Genomic DNA, 26,627 nt, shown 5'->3' with positions numbered 1-26,627 from the left:
GCCCTATCATCAAAATATATCCTGAATCTGATCACTTCTCACCCCTTTCATCACCAGTGCCCAAGTCTAACCATCTCATCACTTCTCTTCTGGAATATTGCAGTCAATTCCTTGGTCCTTCTGTTTCCACAGTGGTTTCCTCCCAGACTCTTTTTGATCTCATCTCTCCCTTGCTTAAAACTCTAATGGCTTCTTATCTCAGAATAAAACTCAGGTTCTTGCCTTGGTCTGCAAGGCCTGGCACCATCTCACCTCTGACAGTGTGATTTCAGCTACTACTACTTTTCCCCCTTACACTTTCCACTTCAGACACCCTGGCTTCCTTGCTGTTCTCAAACATGCCGAGCATGTTCCCTCCTCAGGCCTTTGTACTGGCTGGTCTCTCTGCCTGTAATGTTGTTCTCCTTGATGTCCACATGGCTTCACCCTCACCTCATTCAGTCTTAGGCTCAATGGTCATGTCACCAGAGAGGACTTCTCTAATTACAGTGTCTGAAGTAGCAGCTCCCCCCAACTCTTTACACCCTATCTCCTTATCCTGTCATATTTTCTTCATGTCACTTATTGCTACTTAACATTATTTTATATGTTTGATTATTATCTGCGTGCCCCCTGTCCCCATACTGGAATTAAGCCTGTGACAGAGGGGACTTTATCTCTTTTGTTTATTGCTGAATTCCCAGCACAAGAACAGGATCTGACATGTAAATATTGGTTGAATGAGTGAATAAATGAATATTCTGTTGAGTTTCTTCCAAGTGTTTTACAAAGAAGAGTTAACATGGATTTGGGCAAGGCTTAAAAATAGCTTCTAGCTGAAGGTTTACCTTTTGGGTTTTCATTAGCTTGAAACACTTTAATAATAAATGGATTCTTTATTTCCAAAGTCCAGATGGGAGGTGTCTAATGTCTTTTTCCTTGCCTGTGCTTCCAAAGAATTAAGGTAGACAAGGCCGCACAGCACACGTTATTATTTGCTTAGATACGTAATTCCTTTTGGTCTTGGAGAGCCCTGCATGGCTAGGGTACACTTTGGATGATCTCCCCTACTTGCACATGGTTTCAGGTGAGAAAAATAGTAATTTTTCTTGAAATTGACTCATCATGGAAAGCCTACAGATTCACCGGGACATGAGAGAGTGAGCTTTTTCTGCTAAAAGGTGGGATATGGTGTGTACAGTTTAGTTAGTGATGATTAGTTTCACTCTGGCAGCTATACTTAATACCAAAAAATATTAAAGGAGATATAGGCAATAGTTGAGCCAATTATTGGCAAAGGACTTCAGTCACAGTGATAATTTGTCAGCTCAAAAATAAGAGAAATCATTGGCAAGCTCAGTTATGAGCCCTGCATTACGTAGACTACATGATGGAGGAGGGCCTCAGTCAGCACAGAGAGTACATAGGATCTTCTGGTTGTTTGGAGACCCTCTAGCCATGGAAAAGGGGATTCCTGCTAGGTGAATGCTTTGGAAACTAGCTTTTGAATTTCTTGGTGTAGAATTTAGAAAGGAACATTGGCCTTGTAACTCATTCAATCCCATTCCATTATTTTTTAATTTAAAAAAAAAGTTGTGACTCAGTTTTCTCAGTTGTACTTCCTAATTAAGGTGGGAATAGAGAATGCTTTACCTCACATGCCAGTCCAGGAAACAGTTACCTATTCTTGTTGTTGTCTTTTGTTGTGTTTTAGCAGTTACGGTGTTGTAATTTCCAGTATTTGTACAGATTTTATAAGAATCTCATTTGTTCCTCACAGTACCCTGTGAGGTGCAAAGGGCAAATCAAGTGTGGAAACTGAGGCTTATAGAAGCCAAGTGACTTACCCGGCTGATACTGACTGGGCAGTGACAAAAGCCCTGTTGGAACTCAGGCCTTCTGACTGCGTGCTCCCAAGGCTTTCCACCCCGTTGCATGGCCTCTTATTTCAGAAGGCGGCAGGAACCAAGTTTGGTGCGGCAGTATCTGCAATGGCCACAAGGTGGGTCTGTTGCCCAGAAAGGTCCACTGTCCTCTCGGTGCCTACGTCTTCCTTTTCTCCATCAATCTCTCCCAGTATCTGTCTTTACTTGCCTCTCCTTTTTTTCTCTCTCTCTCTTTTCTGCCCTTTTACTTCTCCCCTTCTTCTCCTTAATTTATTATGGGACTGAATTTTTTTTTTTTATTTCTTACAGAGCTTTAGACCCCTGCTCTTCATCTAAAATTTAACAACATACATCAAAACTCATTTAGCCGTCTGTTGAATTTCTCTCCCTCCATGGGTCAGTGACCTGAGATGGAAAAGTTGTTTCCACTTGTGATATAAGATCTAAAAGGAATTTCACTTTAAATAGATTGTTCAGGAGATCGGGAATGGTCCTAGGAGCTCCACAGCCCTTTCATACTCATAACTGTGCCATGCGTCATCTTTAAGTGGGGGGAAATGGGAAAAAAATAATTAGGTCTTTTAAGTTTTTGACTCAAGAAATATGTGAGAGCAACTGTTTCTTTGTGTGTCTATACAGGAATTTTGAGAACAAGTCTGATACGTGAGGCTGGTTTAGAAGAAGCAGGAACTATGCTAAAAGAGATGGCTCAGTGGGTTTCTTAGATCACATCTGAAGACTTGACCCTTTGGCTGTAGAATCCTGCCTGATGTGAAATGGAATTTCTGAACCATGGCTTCATTGGAATTTGTTATGTCAAACATAAAGTGAATGTGCTAGGCTTCAAACTACCTGTAAGAAAAGATATTATTACAAAAACCAAAGAGTAATATCTGTCAATTAATGTAATCCTAACCATTTGCTATTTGGAGAAACAGAAAACTCTTTGGCATTTGGGGATATTTGCCCTCAGGGCATGTTTTTATTCATGAGCTTAAAAGCAGCACTAGTTTGAACTTCATTCTCCGCTCAAATCATTTGTATAGTTAGTGTGGGTTTGGGTTTTAACTTCTGTGTTTGTAGTGACTTCATCAGTCTTTTTTCTTGATATGTTCACGGAAGCTTGTATAGTGTCTACACATAGTGAATTAATCCTTAGAGTGACCATAGGAGGTCATTTTATGGATGTGTGTACTGAAGGTTAGAGAATTGAAGAAAACTCCCAAAGGGCACAAAGTTAGTAAGGGATGGAGTTGAGATTAGATCCCAGGAATTTCAGACTCTAAAGTCAATGCTTATCATCATTGTGCTTTACTGTACCTGAGGGATTGAATGAATGGGACAAGAGCTACTTCTATTGGTCCACTTTTGGTGATATTTGTCATATAATGATGGGTAACTCAGTCTCTATGTCATTGTTGAAACTTACCTTTTGTACACTGTAGCTGAGTTCCATTTTCCTTATAACTAGACCTGGCTAGTTTTACAAGATGTCTTTACTTGTTCCTACCTTTTAGAATTGGATTTCATGAGGAAGCTTCTGAGTGGGTACTCTCTTTCTCTGCATTGAACCCTAAAGTTTGCTGGTTGTTGCAAGGGTAGCAGTGGTCACTACCTTCTTGTTTTATTTTAATAAGTTCCTCTCCCTTGGTCCTTATCTGCATTTGAGTCCTCTGCTAATAATTTGCTTCTTGCATTTTAGAAAAATACTCTGATGGTAGAACAAGGATGCCTAATTCTATTTAGTAATCTTTGAGGGAGTGTGAGCCTGAACTGTTTGCATAAATTAAATAAAAAGGCTGAGAAATCAAATAGAATGTTGATTTGTTTCAAGTGGCTATAAGTGCAGGCCTTGGAGTCCCACAGACCTTGGCTCTCATGCTGGCTCTGCCTCTGCTTTGTGACCTAAGGTAGGTTAGCACAGCAGGGTTGTAGAGAGAGAAATAAGACGATGCCTTTAAAGTAGCAGCTGCTCTTCTGATGATATTATCATCATCCTTCACACACCAGTGCTCTTTTGGCCCACCCTGTTTTGATCTCCTCTGCCCAGGTATCTGCTTTCCTTAAATCAGTTCAAGTCAACAAGCATTTGTAGATTGCCTTCTATGCCAAGAATATACTGTGCTCAGTACTGGGCATGCTACAGAGATGGGTAAAAAACAAGAATCACCCCAGACTTGCATCCTTGTGCTGGCATTGCCACTGAACAGTCTGGGTCCTTTAGACAAGTCACTTTACCTATCTAGGTCTCAGTTCCCCAGTACAATGAGGGTGATAATCCCTGCTGTACCCATCTCAGAAAGTCGTTTTGATGATTAAAGAAAATAGTAGATGTAGAGGTAGCTTGTTATCTTGAATTTTATGTAAATCTCAAGTTCTTGTAATCACTAACTGAAAAAGAACCATGGACTTGTGTCAGATTTCTTTATTTAGCAACGAGGACTTTGGGGTCAGGATCTCCTTAATGTACCAGACCTCTTCCTACCCACACACTCACCCACACAACATAACTCCAACCCTGCCACGCAGAGCTACTAACATTCAACCTCCCACCTGCACTGGACTTTCTGGGAGTCCAGCCCAGCAGGGGTTCTGACTTTTGCAGGGACTTTATTTATTTATTTTTAATTAATTAATTAATTTATTTATTTTTGGCTGCATTGGGTCTTCGTTGCTGCACGCGGGCTTTCTCTAGTTGTGGCGAGCGGGGGCTACTCTTTGTTGCGGTGCACAGGCTTCTCACTGCGGTGGCTTCTCTTGTTGCGGAGCACGGGCTCTAGGCGTGCGGGCTTCAGTAGTTGTGGTGAGCGGGCTCAGTAGTTGTGGCTCGTGGGCTCTAGAGCGCAGGCTCAGTAGTTGTGGCACACGGGCTTAGTTGCTCCGCGGCATGTGGGATCTTCCCGGACCAGGGATTGAACCCATGTCCCCTGCATTGGCAGGCGGATTCTTTTTTTTTTTTTTTTTTTTTTTTTTATTTTTGACTGTGTTGGGTCTTCGTTTCTGTGCAAGGGCTTTCTCTAGTTGTGGCAAGCGGGGGCCACTCTTCATCGCGGTGCGTGGGCCTCTCACTGTCGCGGCCTCTCTCGTTGCGGAGCACAGGCTCCAGACGCGCAGGCTCAGTAGTTGTGGCCCACGGGCCCAGTTGCTCCGTGGCATGTGGGATCTTCCCAGACCAGGGCTCGAACCCGTGTCCCCTGCATCGGCAGGCAGACTCTCAACCACTGCGCCACCAGGGAAGCCCCTTGCAGGGACTTTAAACCAAACTTCAGAATCAGCTCCTAATATTTCCTATCAGCAACCTGTTTCCTACTCTTCTGTGTTACATGGACTTTGTTTAAATGGCTCATTGTTTGCAGCACATGTTCAGAGAAGGAAAGCAGATAATAATAATGTTACAGCCACCCTTTATTAAAAAGACTTCACTGTGTGCCAGCCAGGTACTCTTCTTAGCTCTTTATGTGTTTTATGTCATATGATCCTTGTAACAGTAGTCCTCATAAGGACTGTTGGGATTTTCACAGAGGAGGACCCTGTGGCTGAGATCAGGCAGCTTGCCCTCAGTCACACAGTAAGTCATCCGCAGAGCCAGGACTCAAGCCTTGGTCTGTCCAAGCTCTTACTGGCCGACGGTACTACCTCACTCCCACCAAGGTCAGCAGCCACTCTCATTCTTTCTCCATCGGTGTGGGCCACAACATCCCTGCCTGTTCCAGGGCCTGATCGCCTGATCAGGGGCCAGCTTTCCCAGGGCAAGTAGCACATGTTTTAAGAGAGAACCTTATCCAATTCCTGTGACAGATTAATGACAAGTGAGTGACCAAAGGAAAGGTGTTTTAGACTAATTTTTACTTCTACCAAAATATCAAACTGGCATGTTCCAAGTCTCCACCTTCTCTCTAATTCAGGGTTTCTTAACCTGGGACTATGGATGGGCCTCAGGGAGCCCATGAGCCCTCTGAAATGGTGTGTAGAATGTTTTATTGCTGGGGGTGGGGTGGGGGTTAGCTTCTGTGCTTTTTTGTGGGAACCATGGCTCTCAGGGGACATTCGAAGTGGTACTGTCTCTAACAGTGTTAAGAACCTTGTACTAATTGCAATGAGGTATAAAATTGGTTTTACCTAAATTACAAACTCAGCCTTAACCCAGGAAATTATTAGAATTTTTTCCTCCTTGAAAGTATATTTAAACAGAACAGATTTCAAATTTAATCGTCTTTGAAGGCAAAAATACCTCTGTGTGTGAAGCCGTGATTTCCACAGCCTTCTGATAGGAGTCAGCCAACAGCGGGTGTGATTCAGAGATCTGGGGCTGATTCCATAGCTTCTCTTCTTCTTGAATTCAGTTAAAATTTTAGTGGTAGAAGTAAGAGACAGACAAAATGAACTGTGGGGACTATGTCTCTTCATTAAGTATTTTGATGCTTACTGTGTGCCAGGCATTAAGAATTTCACAGTGCATGAAGAGTTCCTGCCCTTGTGGAGTTTGCATATCCTGATCTGTGTACATCTTCGTATCATTAATGCTTAGCAAAGAACACTGCACATAGTGGGGCTCAACTATTGGATAAATAAATGTCCCTGCTTGCATCCTTATTGGGTTAATAGGAAGGCCTTTGACTTTGATTTGTTCAACAGCTGACTGTTCCGATTATGTTCCAAGCATTGAGCTGGGCGCTAGAGATATGGTGGTAAGCAAAACAGATGTGGCCTGTTTCCTAGTGGGAAGACAGATAATCAAGTAAGCACATAAATAAATAATTGTGAACTTGGACAGGTGCCATGGAGGATTTGGCTTGACGCTATGAGAATATATAATGAAAGACCAAGCCTGATAGGGGGAAGAGGGTGTCAGGGAAGGGTTCACTAAAGAAGTGATGTGGAGGGACTTCCCTGGTGGCGCAGTGGTTAAGAATCCGCCTGCCAGTGCAGGAGACACAGGTTTGATTCCTGGTCTGGGAAGATCCCACATGCCGCGAAGCAGCTAAGCCCGTGCGCCACAACTACTGAGCCTGCGCTTTAGAGCCCACGAGCCACAAGTATTGAAGCCCACGTGCCACAACTACTGAAGCCCGCGCAGTGAGAAGCCCGCGCACCGCAACGAAGAGCAGCCGCCGCTCACCACAACTAGAGAAAGCCCACCAGGAGCAAGCAACGAAGACCCAATGCAGCCAAAAAAAAAAAAAAAAAAAGTGATGTGGAGCTCTGATCTGAAAGGTGAAGAGGAGTGATCCAGGCACAGGGTTGCACAGGCAGAGGGACCAGGCTTGCAGTGTACGTTCGCTTTGGTTGCCATTTCCATTTAGAAGACAGGTTGATGCAAAGGGGCGGGGGGGTGGCGGTGTGGGTTCCCTTCTCATTAATTTAGCAAGTGTTTCTGGGCGCTGTCTGTACATGCGCAGGGGACAACAGTGAGTGAGACGCAGTTCTGACCTGGAGAAGGCACTGGTAAAATGGGACAGGTGGGCTGAGAGGTGCTGGTCTTTCCTGGGTGCAGCCTCATAAGGACACTTGAATTGCTGCTTTTGCTGCTGATACCTCTCGTTCCTCATTCAGGCATCAGTCTTTTTCACAGGGTCTCTGCCTCAGAGGCAACCTGAACTAGTTGACTCTGGTATGCAACCACATGCTCCGGAAGTCAGGGTCAGCTATGAACCCATTATAAGCAGTGTTATGTTTGTTTATTTTTTGTTTGTAATGGGGTTGGAGGGGGTGGGGTAAGGCATTTAAGGGAAAGAGGGAAGAAGAGAGAGACCGAGAAGTGAGGCTGAGAATTGGGAAGGCAAGTCTCAGCTGGGAAAGAAGTCAGAACTCTGGAGCAGCAGGCTCTGCGTAGAGAAGTGAGCAGAGCTTTGTCTCAGAGAAGCCCAGAGTATGAGAATTATTTTTAAACAGCGTTCACTTTGTTAGCTTAATTATAAATGTAATTCATGCTCAATGTAGAAAATGTGGAAGCATAGGAAACACATAAAGAAATGCCCATATCCTATCACAGAACTGTAAGAACCAAATGAGATGACATGTGTGAAGGGCCTGGCATGTCTGGGGCACTTACTACACACTAACTGCTGTTACAGTGTGAGGGAGAATCAACCCTTTTGCTCTGAGAATGAGACATTTATAATAAAGGATAATGAAAGGTAGAAAAAATTATTTTGTAATTAGCCTTTTAAAATGTATGTTTATGAGAAGAATGTTAATTCTTCCTTACCCCAGCATGAGAATGAAAAGTTGAAGAATCCTGAAGATTTGTGAGAATGTTTTGTAGGATTTGGTGTCAGTTCTCTTCTTTATAAAGCACGAGGGGAGCCTTGTATCCCTGCCCTCCGTTGTCATTTACACAGACTGACAGCAGAGAGTACTGGGAGGAAATGTTTGCTGCCCACAAGCCTCATTTAGTTTCTGTTCCTCTGCTATTGATCTGTTAGGATTGTTTATAAATTTACTGATCACACAGTTCTATTTAGGTGCTTTCTTTGTGAATCACTTACACGCACGATAAACATTCACCCCAGCATTGGCCTTAAACCGCAGAGGATCTGGGTTTAGGGATGTCAGTTTCCAGCTTGTGGCCTCACCCCAGGTGTTTAGTGGGCATCTTTCTATAGACTGCAGCCAGGGCATAGTGCTGCGCGGCTCCTAGCTGCCTCTCCTCGGGCAGTGGCCAAACTCCAGGAGTAGACTCTGATTGAGGCAGGCCTGTAAACGGCCCGACGGGGCCAGGTGTCCGCAGAACCAGTTGGAGAGGAACACCAGGCAGCTCGAGTAAGACAGAAAGGGAAGAATGGAGCAGGGATTGGAGTTGCTGACGTCAGCCTGCCGAAAACTTGGGCCTGTCCCATCCCCTTTCTACGGCTCAGTATTTCTTCTGTAAACTAAGGAAGTTGGACTAGACTAGCTCTGTGATTCCTAGGAACTGGGGGCTAAAAGTCAGATTCGTGAGTCAGCAGTGTAGTAGTTTGTAGTGGTTGGTAAGAAAAAGCTTGAGAGAAAGAGGACAGTAGTTTAATGGGATGGAAGAGCAGCTAAATAGAGCGCTCAGCAGAACTGTGTGTTTAAGGGCAGAGAGAATTGTGCCTGTTTAAAGGCAGCACAGAAGGTGCTAGTTGAAAGGAAAGTGGTAGATGGTAGGATAGTGAGGTGGCTACAGCTTGAACTTTGGATGACGTCTCGCAGCCTGGGCTCAAATCCTGAATCTGCCAGTCTCTTAACTGAGTGAATTCGGTCAAGTTACGTAACTTCCTTATATCTCAGTTAACTTGCCTCTAAAATGAGGATACTAATACCGTACCTTGTAGAGGTGTCATGAGGTCACAGAATGAAAGCACCTGCAGCAGTGCTGGTATGTGCTAAAGAAATGGCCCATGAGGAGGAGGAGGAGGAGGACGATGGACAGTCAGACCTAGAACTCAGGTAGGAGGGGTTGTCTGTTGGGTGTTCATTCTGACTACTGGTAAAAACTTCAGCAACCAGTTATCCCCAGCAGACCCATGGACATGATGGTAGTCATTGAGTAAGAATTTTAGGTCCTGGGCTCATGTGCAGGAAACACCACTTTCATAGTAACTTGGGATGTCCAGGTCAGCAGAGGTCTTGGTCTTCAGGGCAAGCCCTGAAGCACCCACCCGTTTCTGATACTTTTTAATTTGTGCTGTGCTTTATCCTACAGATTAGTCAGAAGAAGTTGAAAAAATATGAAAAAGAATATCACACCATGAGGGAACAGCAGGCCCAACAAGAAGACCCCATCGAGCGATTTGAGGTCTGTTTACGGCCTAGGTGATGTGAAGTGCTTTCAGCCTTTCATTTTACATAATTGTGCCTGTCACTAGCTTTAGTGAGTTCTTTTTAAAATTTAGTTTCACTATTTCTAGGTTCCAGTTTCAGTTTGAGTTTGCAAATAAGAAAACAAGATTTGTTTTGCTTCAGACTAGCAGCTTAGTTTGTTACAGTTTGGTGGGCTTTTGTCACAGTTAAGAAGAAGTAGCTGCTTGACAGTCACTTGAATTTAAGTATTTCTCTTTGGAGATAGAAAGTAAGCAGTTGTTGACTGGCAGCACGTTAGGACCAGCCACATCTCCCGTGATTCCCGTAGGACTCGGCAATTCGTTTTGAGGGTTAACCTGAGAAGGTGTCATTTCCATCTGATTTTTATGTCTGTAACTGGTTTCTTTTTACCCATCAGCGGGAGAATAGGCGTCTACAGGAAGCTAACATGAGGTTGGAACAGGAAAATGATGACTTAGCTCATGAGCTGGTGACCAGTAAGATTGCACTGCGAAAGGACCTGGATAACGTAAGTCTAACTTGTCTGAAGGGATGATTATATTGAAACACTTCTCCCTTAATCAAGTGAAACCCTAGAATTTTAGTGTTTGTTGTTCTAGTTAGTGTTTCCCTCTTATGATCCAACTTGCTCTTGTCAGTACTATTCCCTCCTTTCCTTCAGGGATCATCGATGATCTCATTAAGCCCTCCTTACCACATTCTTCTCTCATTATACACGCAAACCCTGAACGCCTTTCCAGACATTGATTGAGAGGCGTTTCTGGCTATTCTTATGTTATTACAATTGGCAGTAGCATTTAATCACTGTAATTTCCTTAACTTACCCCTAAGACAAGAACAGATTTTGTCATCCTGCACATCACGCGCCTGTTGGATAAGCGTTGCCAGTTGTGATAAAGCTCAGTGCCTCCGCAGCCTGCAATTTCATCAGGAATTTCTGTTGGCAGATATTCTGTTTTTCTTTGCTTCTCCTAATCTTAAAAAGTTTGAGATGATGGCATTCCTGGCAGGGCGTTTGTCCATTTTCTATACTACAGGCTTCCCATAGTGCACTCTCTCATTCATGGTTTAGGTCAGAGGTTGGCGAACGTTTTCTGTAAAGGGATAGATAGTAAATATTTTAGGCTTTGTGGGCCACATGGTCTCTGTTGCAACTATGTAACTCTGCCATTGGTGCCTACACAATAAATAAACGAATGCGCATGGCTGTGTTCCAGTAAAACTTTATTTACGAGAATAGGTGGCAGGCTGGCTTTGGCGCTTGGACAAAGTTTGGCAGCACCTGACTTATGTTTCCCTTCAGGCTCCTAAGATTACTTTTCTGCTTGTTGATTTTCCTGAGGCTCTAGAGATAGGCTTAGGCTATTGAGGGTTTACAGGGGACTTAACATAATATATTGAACCCCTTAGGATCTGTGAACTAAACAAGGTCCTTGACATCCACCAAACATGTATGAAAATATTGTGTACTACTGTATTTCTCTGACAGTCTTTGCTTTCATTAGATTCTCCAAGTGAGTCACATGGCAGATGAAGAGAAAGAGAGATGGCAGTATCTACTGGTTCTTATTACTTCTCTTTAGAAATAGAATAATGGAGTAAAATTTTGAACAGATCTGGATTCTACCATCAGCTACTCTACTTTCAAGCAGAGTGAAGTGTGGGGAGGTGGAGTAATAGCTGTGTCCGAGAGTATAGTGAGAATTACATGATTTGGTGTGTATGAAAAGCACAGGAATTAGGCACAGGCAGTGTTGTTTCCCTCTGTTTGTCTGATTGTCAGCTATAAATAGCTGCAGGTAACTGGGAAGACTCCTTTTTCTAGTTTTTCCAGGGAGGGTGTTGCAAGGCCATTAGCCCTCAGTAACCAGAACCTGGAGATCCCGCTGCTTTTTGGTTTACCACAGTCTCCTTAGGTTGGAGTTTCCTCCCTGTGGTGCAGGTTCCCAGCATACCCTCTGATCTTCTTTGTAGAAACACTATGAGAATCATTCCCTCACTGTTCAGGCATTTCTGCCAAGTGAGCGAGGGAGGTGGGTGTACACTGAGCAGGGTAATTGCTGAAGCAAAAATCACAGTGTGCACCTGTGATGGCTCTTCTAGCAGCTGTAGGTCATGCAGAAAGGAAGTGAAAAAGAAAAGAAAATGGGTCCTGTACTAGAGCTTTGTATTCTACAATGAAATTATATTAAGAGGCAACTTAAGATAAAATTCCAGGCAGATTTTTAGTTTGAGCTGTTGCATTTGCCAGTCTGATGGGACCAGAAGTAACATTGATGCTCTACTAGTTTAGGGTGGAAAATACACTTCTTAGGTTCTTGAAGTCTGCCTCTAAAGAGGGTAAGCCTTTTTTTAAGTTGTCTTTGCCTGGCACAGTAGTCAAAGAGCTAGGTTACATTCCTGATATCAGAAGTGAGAAATAGTAAAAATAAGATGAATTCCCATTTACTCTACAATGCTGTATGTGACAGGCACAATGAGAAGCACTTTGTTAAACTCTAGTATCTCTTATCCTTACCTCAGCCTTGTAACATGAGCCCCATTTATGGATAAGGATTTTTTAACAATAAAGAAACTTGAGACTCAAGAGAGAGGAAGGCACCCAGGAAGAAGCAGAGCCAGGAATGTAACCCAGGTGCATCTAATTGAAACACCCAGGCTTTTTCTGTAATGCCACACTGTCTCCAAAATAAATATGGAACAAGAAGCTATGGTTTGATGTCATAACTACATCAAAAATATACTGACACCTAACAGAACATTTCTTAAGCACTTACAGAGTTCTAGACACTGCTCCACGTGCTTTGTACTTACTGTCAAATCCTCCAAACAACCCTTGTGTAAAGGATACAGTTACGATCCCCATTTCACTGATGAGGCCAAAAGAGGTTAAATGTCTTACACAGCCACACTGTTAGTGGCAGAGCCCTTAGACTGCAATCCAGCTGGCCTGCCACTCTGAACTTGGCTCAGAGGAGCAGGAACCCTGTTGCACTAGGGCTCAGGAATAGCAAACTGGGGTCCCATCGTCCAGCCATCGACAGTGCTGAGAAAACAGACCTTTTCACACTAAACGTTGAGTCCCTTTCCAAGTTAGTCTTCTCTCGTATCTTTTGAATCATCACGGAAAATCAGTTAGGTTCTGAAGTGAGGGCTGTGGGGTCCTCTCAGCGTGTTTTGGCTTCAGAGACTTAGATTTCTGAAAGAACTTCATCATGCCCTTTCACTCTTCCCTTTCTGCATCCCAGAGAAAAGCTCTCATATGTGGCTTATAGGATTTCCAGAACCCTCTTTGTATTTCCAACTGATTTTATTATCACTTTTGTTATTCCTCACCTGTCATTTCTGTTACTTGTCACAAAGCAGCCATGGAGAGATCCCCGGTCAGCTACTGAGTCCCTAGGTGACTCCATCCAAGCTTTCTCCTCTATGAAATGGGAGTAATGCCTGGACCTGACATTAAGGCATTGGTGCTAAAGGCTGAGAGGGAACCTATGGAAGGCACCTGGCACAGGGCTGATAGGACCCCACCTGAGTCCTCTCTGGCATGGTTGCTCTCTGCACTGAGACAGTGTAATGTGAGAGTGATGGAAACAGACTCAGGAGCCCAACTGCTGGGATTTGAATTCTGGCTCCACTGCATTCTAGTTCTCTGAACTTGAGGAGGTTGCTGAACTTTCCCCACTGAATTACTTTGGTCTCTTTATCAAAAATCAATTGACCTGTATGTATGGGTCTCCTTGATTCTATATCTGCTCCATTGATGTATACGTCTATCGTTAACGCCAGTACCACACTGTCATAATTACTCAGGTCATGTGAGTCCTCCAATTTTGTTGTTCTTTTTAAAAAATAATTTGGCTATTGTAAGTAATTTGCATTTCTATATAAATATTAGAATCAGTTTGTCAACTTCTAGAAATAAAAGCCTTCTGGGATTTTGAGTGGGGTTGTATTGAATCTATAGATTAGCTTGGGGAGTATTAACATCTGAGCAGTGATTGAACCTTCCAAGCCATGAGTATGTTACAATTTTCATTTATTTAGGTCTTTTTCAATTTCAGCATAGTTTTCTTAGTTTTCAGTTTACAAGATTTGCACATATTTTAATCTGTTATTAAGGGTAATTTTTTCTTTCTTTTTTTTAAATAAATTTATTTAATTTATTTATTTTTGGCTGTGTCGTTGGGTCTTCGTTGCTGCGTGTGGGCTTTCTTCTAGTTGCGGCGAGCGTGGGGTACTCTTCACTGCGGTGCGCAGGCTTCTCATTGTTGCGGATCACAGGCTCTAGGTGCATGCCTCAGTAGTTGTGGCACGCGGGCCCAGTAGTTGTGGCTCGCAGGCTTTAGAGCGCAGGCTCAGTAGTTGTGGCGCACGGGCTTAGTTGCTCCGTGGCATGTGGGATCTTCCCAGACCAGGGATTGAACCCGTGTCCCTTGAATTGGCAGGTAGATTCTTAACCACTGCGCCACCAGGGAAGTCCCAAGGGTAATTTTTTCTTAATTGCATTTTCCAATTATTTATTGCTAGTCTCTAGAAATACAATTGATAACATGACCTTGTATCCTGTGACCTTGCTAAATCACTTACTATTCTTGTAGCTTTTTTGTTTATTTTTTAGGATTTTCCACATACACAATCATATCATCTCTGAATAAAGACAGTTTTACTTCTTTTCAAGTCATTCTGCCTTTTTTCCCTTGCCTTCCTGCACTGACTGGGACCTTCGGAACAATATTGGATGGTGAGAGTGGACCTCATCACCTTGTTCCAGATGTTAGCTGTAGGTTTTCCATAGATCAGGCTGAGGAAGTTCTCCTTTCTTCCTATTTGCTGAGAGTTGTCATGAATGGGTGTTGAATTTGGTCAAATGCTCTTCCTGCATCTGTTGAGGTGATTATTTGCTATTTTTCCTAATTCTGTTAGTACAGTGTAGACAAACTGATTTTTCAGTGTACACAAACTGATTTTTCAGTGTACACAAACATTGCATTCCTAGGAAACGTGGGGTTCCTTTTTTTTTTAAGATTTTTATTTGTATTAAAGATTTTTGTGTTGCTAAGGAATATTTGTCTGGAGTTTCTTTAATGTTTTTGTCTGGTTTTCATATCAGGGGAATGCTAGGCTTCTAAAATGAACTGGGAATTTTTTAAGTCCTATTTTTTAAGGACTTTTTGTGGGATTGTTCCTTGATTAAATCTTTAATTTAATTCCCTAGTGAAACCACGTGGGCCTGGAGTTTTCGTAGCAAGAAAAAACAAAAATTTTTTTTTTTTTCTTGCTGCGTTGGGTCTTCGTTGCTGCGCGCAGGCTTTCTCTAGTTGCGGCGAGCGGGGGCTACTCTTCATTGCGGTGCACAGGCTTCTCATTGCGGTGGCTTCTCTTGTTGGGGAGCACGGGCTCTAGGCACGGGCTTCAATAGTTGTGGCGCACGGGCTTAGTTGCTCCGCAGCATGTGGGATCTTCCCAGACGAGGGATCAAAGCCGTGTCCCCTGCATTGGCAGGCGGGTTCTTAACCACTGCGCAACCAGGGAAGTCCAGCAGGAAATTATTTAATTATGATTTCAGATATGAAGCTATTCAAATTTTCTAATTCTTCATGTGTACATTTTTATACTTTGTGCCTTTCAAGTGATTTATCCATTTCATCTTAGTTGTCAAATATATAGGCACAAAGTCATTGATATTCCCTTTTTCTTTTAATGTTTATAGGATGGATCTGTTGAAGTCTTCTCTCTTTCATTACTGATATGGGTAATTTGTGTCTTTTCCCTTTTTTCCATAATCAGTTTACTAACTAGAAGTTTATCAATTGTGTTGATCTCTTTAAAACCAAACTTTTGGTTTTGTTGATTTTTTTTTTTCTTTTTCTTTTATTGATTTCTGCTTTTTTATTATCTCCTTCTACTTTTCTTTTGGTTTAATTTGCTCTTTTTCTAGCTACTTAAAGAAGAAGCTTAGTCATTGATTTGGACCTTTCGTCTGTTCTAAAATAAGCATTTAAAGTTATAAATCTCCCTGAAGCCCTATTTCAGCTACATCTCACACATTCTGATGTGTCTTGTTTTTATTTTCATTCACTTCTTGTGGTTGCTTCTTTGATCTCTGAGTTAATTAGTAGTGTGTTGTTTAATTTTTAACTATTAGGGATTTGTCCCCGAAATTTTTCTGTTGTTGATTTCTGATTTAATTCAGTTGTCATCAGGGTACATATTTTTTCTGATTTTAGTGCTTTTAAAACATACTTATGCTTATTTTAGGGCCTTCCATATTGCCTGATGGGTGAACGTGCCACATGCTCTCGGAGAGTATGTGTGTCCTGTTGTTGTCGGTGGGGTGTTCTGTCATGTCACTTCTGTCAAGTTGATTGACTTCCACGGATTTACTGCCTTTCTCTTTATTTGTCCTATCACTTACTGAGAGAACAGTGAGGAAATCTGTAACTCTGTGCACTTATCTATTTCTCCTTTCAGTTATGTCAGTTTTTGTTTCCTGTAATTTGAATTTATGAATGCATTTCAGATTTACTGCCTTCTTAATGGAGTGACTCTTTTATTGTTATGAAATGTCCCTCTTTGTCCCTGGTTAATACTCTTTGTTCTGGGATCTACTTCGTCTGATGTTAATATAGCCATTCCGACTTTCATGGTATTTCATGGTATATCCTTTTCCATACTTTTACTTTTAACATATCTGTGTCTTTATATTTAAAATGGGGTTTTGTAGCCAGCATATAGTTGGATCTTGCTTTTTGAAATTTAGTCTGATAATCTCCTTCTTTTAATTGGAATGGTTAGACCAGTTACATTTAATGTAATTATTTATATGGTATATTTAACTCTACCACCTTGCTGTTTGTTCTCCATTTGTTGTATTTGCTTTTTCTTTCTTTTTTCCCCTTTTCTGCCTTCTTTGGTTTAATTGGGTATTTTCATGATTTCATTCTATCTCCTTTACTGCCTTATTAGCAGTTCTGGAGCTCTCTGATCTCCAGAGCTCTACCCAACAGGTTCCAGCCACCTCAGCATCTCTGACCCCCTACCTCTGCCTCCTTAACCCTTTGAGGCATACTCTGTTTGGAACCCCTCACCCTGCTCCTTGGTCCAGAAGTGCCTCTAGGCAGAAAGCCAGAATGGTAGTAGGACCTTGCTTGTTTCCTTTCTCCCAGGAACCACAGTTCTGCATTTGTTTTTAGTGTCAGCAAACAGTAGTTTTATGTATTTCGTCCAGTGTTTTGTTTACAGTGGGAGGGTAAATCTGGTCCTGGTTAGTCCTTCATGACCAGAAGCGGAAGTCTGGATTTGTGTTTATCGCCAGATGTTCTCTCCTTATGTGCTTATGTAAGTAGAATGACTGTGCAGCAAGTGTGGTGCCATAAGAGGACCCTGGTTGGTCAGTCCGGTGGCCTCTGTGCAGCTTCCTATTGACACAGCCTTGGGAGTCAGCTCTTGGAGTGATGGCACAAATGCTGGGCTTAATGTTGAGAGACCTGGTTTCGGATTCCAGCTCTGCTACACGCATTGTGCAAGCTTGCGGAAATCACTTCCCCATCTAAATTTTTTCTAAACTGGGGAGTCAGGATGGGCAAGGAAGACTCTTGAGTTCATGACCTGGCTGTCCCGTACTTCTTAGAATCAGTCTTATCTACCATGGGAGTGATGGTGAGTAACTGAGAGAATATAAGTATGTGCTACAGGTTCCAAAGTACTGTTCAGAAGATGTTAACTGGGTCCAGGGGAGAGAAGGGAGAGTTAACAGGATGTTCTGCTGATTAAAGTAAAACAGAATCTTTGACAGGACTTTATTCTTCTTATTTGTTATTTCCTCTTTTGTTTGATTCTTATTTCCATTTTGATTGCTACTGGGGTTTGAACTAGAGGTGATTATAAGCCACTCACCAGAAAGGACAGGCCTTAACTCCAGGACCCCATTTAATTGCACGCATATGCAGTTTGCCAGTAACTAATGGCCTTTTGAGTTGCATATCATGCCATTCTCAGTTCTCCATTTAAGGCCCCAGCCCCCTGGAACCTATGCCTCCCAAAGAAAGTACGTCAGAAGATGTGGTGTAGTAGAAAGCAGAGGGACTCAGCTATACTACTTTAGCTAGGTGACATCAGAAATGCCCCTTAATTTCAGGGAAACCACCATCCGTTGTCAAAGGAGGTTGGATATAAGGAGCTGGCAAAGACCCTCTATATCTAGTGCTCTGTAACTAGGAGCTTCCACCTCCTTTCCTTGACTGCCTTCTAACATGCTACAGTCTCTCATTCTTCAGTTATCCTTGGACTCTCCAGTGTCAGGGACTGTATTTGTCAGGTACAGGTGTATCATTTTCACTTGGACCCAAAGATCTGCCCACCAGACCTTTGCATGCTTTAGAAAAAAACTGGGGTGGAAGATGGCCATTTCAGATAATAAAAGGAGAGTGCTAGGAAAGGGGTGCCTTCCTTTGTCAGGTGACAGTGAGAGCAAAATGCAGAACTTACTTGATGAAGCAGAGCAAATACTGAGAGTTTGGAAGAAGAAAACCAGAATTTATTATTACTATTAATGATAATGACACCTACCTTTTATTGAGTGTTTACTATATGCTAGGCACTGTGCTGAGTCCATTCCATGCCTTATCTCTCAGATGAAGATCATGAAGCTCAGAGAGGTTCTCAATGACTTGTCCAAGTGGCGCACAGTCAGGGAGTGATGGGAGTCAAGACCACGCTGTCTGACAAAGGCGAGCTCCTAGCTACTGCCCTGCACTGCCTCTGGGCAGGAGACAGGGCCGGACACTTGTGCATGAGTGTAGTCTCAGCGTGACCTTGGGCATATCACATCCCCTCTCTGGATCACAGCTTCCTCATCATCTTAAAATTGGATTGTTCTGGGTAATTCAAATCCCTTTCAGTTCTCACTTCTTGTTCTGTAAAAGCACCCCTTAAATGTTTCAGGCTGAGGAAAAGGCAGATGCACTGAATAAGGAGCTGCTTATGACCAAACAGAAATTGATTGATGCAGAGGAAGAGAAAAGACGGCTGGAAGAAGAGTCTGCTCAGGTAAGTGGAGCTTTGCCCCTCCCACATTCCTCTGTGTCTTGCAAATGCTTGAGAGCTGGGAGTTCACTGGTGGCTTCCTGTTGGCACTGGAGAGCCCGGAGACAGCTGGCTTCAGTTTCTCTCCAAAGGCCTTTTGTATTTACTGTGAAAAGCATAATGGTTCTTAATAATTAAAATGTAGGAGGAGACAGTGGGGCAAAGCCCATCCTTCACTGGGGCAGGAGAAATTCCTGTGTGTCAGCATCTGAGTGTGACATGAGGGTTAGCATTTCTGCAAAAGGAAGGCAGACATTACATAATGTCTGGCTCTTCCCCTGCCTGTCCACCGACATCTCCGCCACAGAGCAAACTCTGGAAGGCTTGTCCTGAGCACAGCCCCTGGGCGCAGACTCACAGCCATAGGAAGAGCTTTGGGTGCTGCGTGCCCCAGAGCAGGCTGGCTCTCCTTCACCACCCACCCTCTCGTCTCAGTCAGGCTGCCCGAGGTGAGGGATGGCGGGGCGCCTCCCACATAATCCATGAGGCACTGAAAGAGCGGCAGTCCTCCCGTTAGGTCTTCCTCTGCATTTGCTTTGTGTTACCTCCTCAGCTCAGGATCCCAGGTTGGGCTGCACTGACAGGGAGGAACTTCAGCAAAAGCCCCAAGCTGAAAGTTCAGAAGTTTTGACTGTTCTCTCCTAGCATCAAGAGTAGGGTTAGTACTGCTGAGAGTGAGGAAGAAGGGAGGAGAGTTACCTCCAGTAGGTCAGGCACTTTGGGGAAAGCCCAGCGCTAAGCACATAGTGCCAGAGCTTCGCTTGTATTTCCCTTAACATTCACTTTTGCTTTTCTTAATGTACGCAGTTAAAAGAAATGTGCCGTCGGGAACTCGACAAGGCAGAATCTGAGATTAAAAAAAACAGTTCTATCATCGGTGACTACAAGCAGGTGGGTCCGTGCACCCTGGAATTGGGCCATGTTCTCTGGAAGCCCTGCTTGCCTGCACGAGATGTCTTCTCCACACCCACACGCGTCCCTGCTCGGCGACTTGCACCGACGAGTCCCTTTGCTTCACTGGACAAGTTACCGCACTGCTTTTCAACTGTAAACTAAGGGAAATCATCGCTCACCCGGAGAACTGTTGTGAGGAGTCCATGAGATTATCTTTGTGGAGCACCTGGCATAGTTCCCTCACATAAGCAGGCACTTAATACATGAAAGCCCCCTAGTTCTTGGGAGCACTTCAGACTCATGATGTAGAACCACTTCTCTCCCCAGCTGGTTGCATTTTGAGAACATAACTGAATTGGTCTTGTTTCTTTCTGTACTGGGATCTCGTGCTGGGTCCTGAGTCTGGCAGTGTCTGTAAACATTGGCCATCGAGCGTGGCACTGAGAGGTCCCTGCAGGTCCTAGGCCGGTGGATGCAGAGGTGGGAGAGCCAGAGGCCCCTCTGCTCACCTGTCCTCTCACAGCCCCTCCTGCGCAGTGCTGTCCTAATTCCGCTCGTATAGTCCAGCTTCCACTGTACAATTCACCCCGAGCCCAAGTTGTGCAAATTATGACATTGCCGAAGAGATTGTCATTTTATATTATGTTTGTTTCTTCAGATTTGTTCTCAGTTGAGTGAAAGATTAGAGAAGCAGCAGACTGCTAATAAAGTGGAAATTGAAAAAATTCGGGTAAGTCTTCCTTTATCAAAGAGATTTTATACCACCTAGTTCATTTTGTGGCTATATTCAGCAGAAAAGATTTTGGGAGGGGGTATTCTGCTTTTTTTTTTTTTTTTTTAAATAACCTACCACTATTAATAACAATACTATCTTTTTTTAAAAAATAAATTTATTTATTTATTTATTTTATTTTGGGCTGCGTTGGGTCTTCGTTGCTGTGCGTGGGCTTTCTCTAGTTGCGGCGGGCGGGGGCTACTCTTCGTCGTGGTGCGCGGGCTTCTCGTTGCGGTGGCGTCTCTTGCTGCCGAGCACAGGCTCCGGTCGCACGGGCTTCAGCAGTTGTGGCGTGCAGCCTCAGTAGTTGTGGCGCACGGGTTTAGTTGCTCCACGGCATGTGGGATCTTCCCGGACCAGGGCTCGAACCCGTGTCCCCTGCGTTGGCAGGTGGATTCTTAACCACTGCGCCACCAGGGAAGTCCCCGGGTATTCTGCTTTGATTCCAAAACTGAGGGAAGCTGATGAGTACCTGACAGGGTGGCTGTCAGGACCTGGTTCTACAACTGACAACTGATATTCTGCCTCTTTCCTCTAGGCAGGGGATACAGATAAAACCAGAAGAGCATTAGATCTCAAAATACAAGTGTCCCTCTTCCTTACAAATTTGTATAACGTCCTCCTCCGGCTAACTTCACTTGTAAAAAGACAAAACAAAACACAAGAGCCCCAGGACTTCAGGTGTTGTCTGTGATTACTGCAGCACCCTGCTGAGGTGGAAGAGTTCTGCAGGTGACAGGCTGTGCTTGAGGGTGGGGTGCAGAGGCCAGGTCACTCCCCGCATTGTTCTGTAGCAGGGGGACACTCCCCTTCTGAGCTCAATTCCTCTTGCTGTAATGGGCCCAGAAACAATGAGAACCTGAGTTTTTAATGTTTTCTTGCGAATTTGAGGGTTTTTGTAACTTGGTGCTTTCTTTCTTTATTATTAGAATACTTGTCAAATTTTACTGAGATGAGTAATTTACTGAAAGATACTTAACTAACATGTTTACAACTCAGTGGACAGAAACGTAGGGGAGTCCATGGCCGTGTCTGCACAAACCAGCATTTTACCTGGAGCAAGATGATACCTGGCCTCCATCATAAGTAGTGTTTAACCAGCAGTACCTATTTTTTAAACAAAATTTATTTTCTGATGCTAAAACTAATAATAATGTTCATTGCAGAAAATTTGGAAAGTAAGAGTAAAGGAGGAAAAAAATCCCCTTATAATCTTATTACTCACAGACAACATCATCATTAACACTTTGGCGTGTATTCTTTCAGTCTTTGTTCTAACATACAAAATTTCATTCACTCTAAGATAGGCATTTTTTTCACATTTACATCTGAAATTGGGACATATTTTATAACTAATGGCTTTTTGTGGTTTAATTGGCAGAATATTTTCTTAGAGGACAACGAAATGATGTTTCTTACAGTCATTGCCATCTTATTTTCATGAAATATGGTATATCCTTGTAACTATAATTTAAAGACATTTTTGTGTCCTAGTTTACCCAGCACTTAAACATTTTTACCATGTTATGAAAAATTCCTCAAAAACTTTTCTGAGGCTGTGTACTTCCTTGTATAAATATAGCACATCCTATTTAATTTTTCCCAGTAGCTGGATAGTTTATCTCCCCACCCCTTTTTTGTGTCTCTAATTCTGCAGTGAAATTCCTTGTATGTAAATCTTTATCTAGTCACTGCTTTTTCATTTTTTTAGCCAAGGTTCCTAGAAGTGAGATGACTGGATCAAGACATAAGAATATTTGTGTTGCTTTTGGTGTATAACACCAGGTGACTTTTCCAGTAGGTCATCTGCCAGTTGACAGAGAGAACATAGTTTTTCAGAAGCTGTAGTGCTCAGCGGAGAAGCCATCTCTTGGCTCCCCAGAAAGGAGATGCTCACACCTTCATGTCTTCTTTGTCTCTTCACATCTGACATTCAATTTCAGCAAAAAGTGGATGACTGTGAGCGCTGCCGGGAATTTTTCAACAAAGAAGGGCGCATAAAGGGCATCAGCTCAGCTAAGGAAGTTTTGGATGAGGACACAGATGAGGAGAAGGAAACACTCAAGAACCAGCTGAGAGAGATGGAACTGGAACTGGCACAAACCAAGCTGCAGCTGGTGGAAGCTGAGTGTAAGATCCAGGTAACAGCTGCAGCCTCTGCGCCCCCGGCCAGCCCTCTGCCCCTGGTGCGGCGGGACCCAGACCTGCATGGGGGCAGGATTTCGCTGGTGTGGGCTAGAAACCCCAGAAATGATCTTTATGGTTTGGGGTTTTTTCCCTTTTAAACTTCTACCCTAATCCTCATGGGAAGAAGCCCATTACTTGTTATTTACTAGTGGATGTTTAATTAGCATTTAGCCTGTCCTAACGATTGGACTTTCTCATAATGAGAATTATCCATCAAACTTGGAATCTTTCTGGTGGAGCAGAGAATGCATGATTTGAAATCACAGCTGCACCATCACACTCTTTGACCTTGGGTCAGTTAGTAACCTCCTTACACTTCAGGTTCCTTATCTGCCAGTGGAGGTGATGAGGGGTCACTCTGATAGTTTGCTTTGAGGACTAAAAAAGATAATGCACAGGAAGGGCTCAGCACGATACCTGAGGGCTTCACAAATACAAGCTTTTATGCCCCCGCTCCCGTCACTTACCCAGCTTTGTGACCTTGGACGTATTACCTAATTTATCTGGGCCTCCTTTCCTTATGGAGAAACTGGGACTTGTTTTGTTCATCTTTATACTGCATGGCTAGTTCCATCAGCCCCGATGCTGAGCACAAGGTAGGCACCAGGCACAGTTTGCAGAAGGAACCAAGTGCAGGACTAAAGCTTAAAGCCCTGGTCTCCGTATCACACATGGTACCTGGGCGTCTGCTTCGCCCAGGCCCCGTTCTCGCTCTTGGGGCTGCACAGCTAGCACGTGGCCTCCGCGACCGTCCAAGGCGGCGAGGAGAGGCCTCACCAAGGATAGTATCTGGGCTGTAGTCCGAGAGTGAGCAGAGGGTGCCGCTGGAGAAAAGACAGAACAGTGAGCCTTCCTGGTGGAGGGCATGGCGTGTCCCAACAGCACAGAGGGAGGAGAGGGCCTGCCTGGAAGGGCCTTCAGGAAGTAGGGGTGGAAGTGGGTGCTGAGCTGGAAGAGTCTCAGCCCAGACTGTGAAGCATCTCGGATGTCTTGCTAGGGGGTCTAGGCTTGAAAGGCTCTTGCCGGAAATTAATGATGCATTCTTAGGTAGAACATTCGGTCTGTCTCCTGGTATGCAGTGGGTGGACGGAGAGGGAGACGCTCAGGTAGGAGGCCATTTTAATAAATAGACGAGGCAAGAAATGAGGAGGTCTTAACTAGGAAATCTCCCAGAGCTTTAGGCACTCCAGATCTTTCTATGCCAGTTTGAGAACTGGGGGAATTTCCAGAGGCCTCTCAAGAGGAAATAGACTGAATTCTTGTCTTGGCTCGGCTCTGGGGAGGCAGTGTCATTAGCACTGGAGACCAGCATCCTCATGTACGTCGTTCCTCTTCCAGGACTTGGAGCACCATTTAGGCCTTGCCCTCAACGAGGTACAGGCGGCCAAGAAGACGTGGTTTAACCGAACACTGAGCTCCATAAAGACGGCAACCGGGGTTCAAGGGAAAGAGACTTGCTGAGAGCAGCTGCTGCCTCCAGACACCTTCAGAAAACATGACACCTTTTGTTGCCTTCTTTGGCCAGATGTGTGATTCTGTGACATGTCCCAGGACCAGAATGTACCTAAGTCAGATCCATAGAAGCATGTGGGTAGGTTGTTGGACCAGAGCTCATGAAGCAGACAGCCTGTGCGGTAAGGCCCTCCTCACTCCTGATACTAACAGGCCTGCCGGCTCACCTGCCGCTCTGGACGTTCCAGAAAGTCACTCCTCCGTGTGACCTCCGGGCCTCTTCCCGGCTAGGTCAGCTCCTCACCCAGCCCAGCGGCTGAGTGACATTATCAGAGTTTGGGGATCCTTCAGGCCTTTGGTTTTTTTCTAAACCTTTAATCTTTTTTTTTAAAAATACACATATTATTATATATTGGGGGAGGTGGGGCAGGGGATCGGTAGCTCAAATAATTATCTGCTCCAGTGCCAGCAGAGGGTCCTCCAGGTAGACATGGAGAAGCACTTTGTTTTAAATAGGAGGGTTTCATGGTTGTAGGTGAAGCCACCTAGTTTTGTTAAACTAACTCTACGATGCACAGGTTTTTTTGGTTTGGCATTATTCACATGTTTCTGATCAATTCTATGCAACTCTCATAGTTCCTGTTGTTTTTAGTGTTAGCTGCCAAATGACTCCACAGTGCTGGGGTGGGTGACTTGACCGACTGTCGAGACTGGATTAATCATAACGTGGACAAATCTTATTTTGCTTAATGTGTCGTGTGTGTGTGTATATATAAATATCTTTTCCCAATGCACCCAATTGACAGTGTTTAAATCCCAGACTAGGACTGATCTGCACAACTTAATTATGTGGTTATTTTGGGCACTTAATTTCACTCAAGGTTTGTCGGGCTCTGCTCTCCACCCTGCTGTCGCGAGAGCTGTGAAGAGCTCCCTCACTTCAAGGTTCTAGTGTTTTTGCACAACAGCTTGTACAAGTGAGAAAGACTGAGGTGTGTGTGTGTGTGTGTAAATGTGAGGATGTGCAGGACACACATGCCAAGAGGCCCCCGTCCTGCTGGCCTGTGTCCCTGCCTGCCTGGGCCCTCCCCGGAGTGAGGCTGGGTGCAAACCTCGCTGTTCAGATGGGCTGCAAGTTCTCGCTTCAAAACTATGGAATAGAGGTTTTGGCACCTTTTTTTAAACAAAGTAACTTTAGACTTTTAATTTATATAGTGATATGCTGACAGGCTGTCTCGCAGATGACTTTGTCGTCTTCTCTGCGTGCAGTGTGGAGGTCGCTGGTTACAAGAGGCACTGGTTTGTACATAAAGACACCTGGGTTGTTTTGTATTTCTTTTCCTGTTGGCTGTATTAACGCTTGCTGAGGTCATCTGTGATCAGGGAGGTAACAAGCGGCAACCCCTGACCCCAAAACCATCCCCTCCACGGCTTTCTGTGTCTTTCTTGTTCAGTTACCAAAACAGCTGTAAGCCCATCTAAAACTAGGTGCGTGGACATTGTGCTAGGGTAGTTTCAGTGTGTCAACTTTATGAATTGAAATATAAACCAGTAAAATTGTATTACTATTTCTTTTGTTGGTTTTATTTTAACGGCATATTCATTAAATATTTTGGTACAAACAGCATTGCTTTGTAACAACCAGTTTTATCATGATGTGCTCTTGCCTCCCTCCCACGGGCAGTCAGAGAAGACCACCCTCTGGGCTGACAAATAGGTGTACGTGAGCATTGGGCAGCGCCTCCCCGTTCATCCATTCAGACACTTACTGAGCAGCTAATGTGCTCCAGGCCCATGGGGTGAGAGAAGACACAGGCTTTGTCCCCTGGGAGGCCTGTGCCTTCATCGTGAGCATTGCCCGTCTTGGAGAAATAAAGTGAGACATGACCTGTGTATTTGAGGGTTAGGGAAGTCTTAGAGGAGGTAAGGGTGTGGTAAGACCTTGAAAGACAAAAGCATCTCACCAGGCAGAGATGGGAGAGGGAATTGCAGGCCCAAAATGTGAATGTGCAGGGGAAATAGCTGAAGAGCAGAAAGGCAGTCAGAGTACCCGAGGTCCAGTTATGCTCTGCTAGAACTTTCAGGGGAAGTGGTGGCATGGCCAGGTACCTCTTTCAGAAAGCTCCTTTCTGTTCACTGCTGGTCTTCCCACACCGCAGCACCATAGGGATGAGGCTCCCAGACCCTCGGCCGTCCTTTACCACCTCGCCCCCTTCTCTGCAGCAGGAAGAAGAGCAGTGCTTCCCCAACCCGACGGTCCCCTCCTTGCTTGACCTGCCCTCCAGGACCCCCTACACCCAGCCTTTGGATGGAAGCGGGCTGAGATGCAGGCCATGAAGAAGGGAAGGTGGTGAGTGAGCCCTGCCCCGTCTTCTCTCCGCTGAACTGAGGCAGGGCAGGTGCCTAGCAGGGGGCCCGGCCGTGACAGATGCTCTGCAGAGGCCAGGACAGGGACTCGGGAGCACAGTTGGGATCCCTTTGCCGCTCACAGGCTAGAGGGCGTATTTCTGGGATCCACATTCCTGGCCAACAAGGGCCAGAGTCCAGACGGGCCAGCCTGCTCCGGGCTTTTCCAGTCCCAA

At 44.3% G+C, this 26,627-nt stretch overlaps 1 protein-coding gene across 8 annotated transcripts in view; it reads left to right on the top strand.

The window, feature by feature from the left end:
* RABGAP1 (RAB GTPase activating protein 1) overlaps window positions 1-25,662 on the top strand; it is a 149,995-nt gene extending 124,333 nt beyond the window's left edge. For 4 of the 8 annotated variants that reach the window (XM_061199962.1, XM_061199961.1, XM_061199963.1 and 1 more), the window contains 7 exons: window positions 9,532-9,624; window positions 10,048-10,158; window positions 18,597-18,701; window positions 19,545-19,628; window positions 20,290-20,361; window positions 22,350-22,547; window positions 23,932-25,662. In XM_061199962.1, the coding sequence (XP_061055945.1) occupies window positions 9,532-9,624; window positions 10,048-10,158; window positions 18,597-18,701; window positions 19,545-19,628; window positions 20,290-20,361; window positions 22,350-22,547; window positions 23,932-24,054 (786 nt within the window). In that variant the 3' untranslated portion in view covers window positions 24,055-25,662. Of the gene's footprint in view, window positions 1-1,759; window positions 1,982-2,504; window positions 2,567-9,531; window positions 9,625-10,047; window positions 10,159-18,596; window positions 18,702-19,544; window positions 19,629-20,289; window positions 20,362-22,117; window positions 22,312-22,349; window positions 22,548-23,931 lie in introns of those variants that run through there. The other 4 variants (XM_061199967.1, XM_061199964.1, XR_009702059.1 and 1 more) reach the window with 4 other exon arrangements.
* Window positions 25,663-26,627: the final 965 nt, after the last annotated feature.

This window comes from Eubalaena glacialis, chromosome 9 (genome assembly GCF_028564815.1).
Source record: "Eubalaena glacialis isolate mEubGla1 chromosome 9, mEubGla1.1.hap2.+ XY, whole genome shotgun sequence".
Classification (NCBI taxonomy): Eukaryota; Metazoa; Chordata; class Mammalia; order Artiodactyla; family Balaenidae; genus Eubalaena; species Eubalaena glacialis.
The sequence above is the reverse complement of the archived record's forward strand: the minus strand, read 5'-3'. Positions and strand labels throughout refer to the sequence as shown.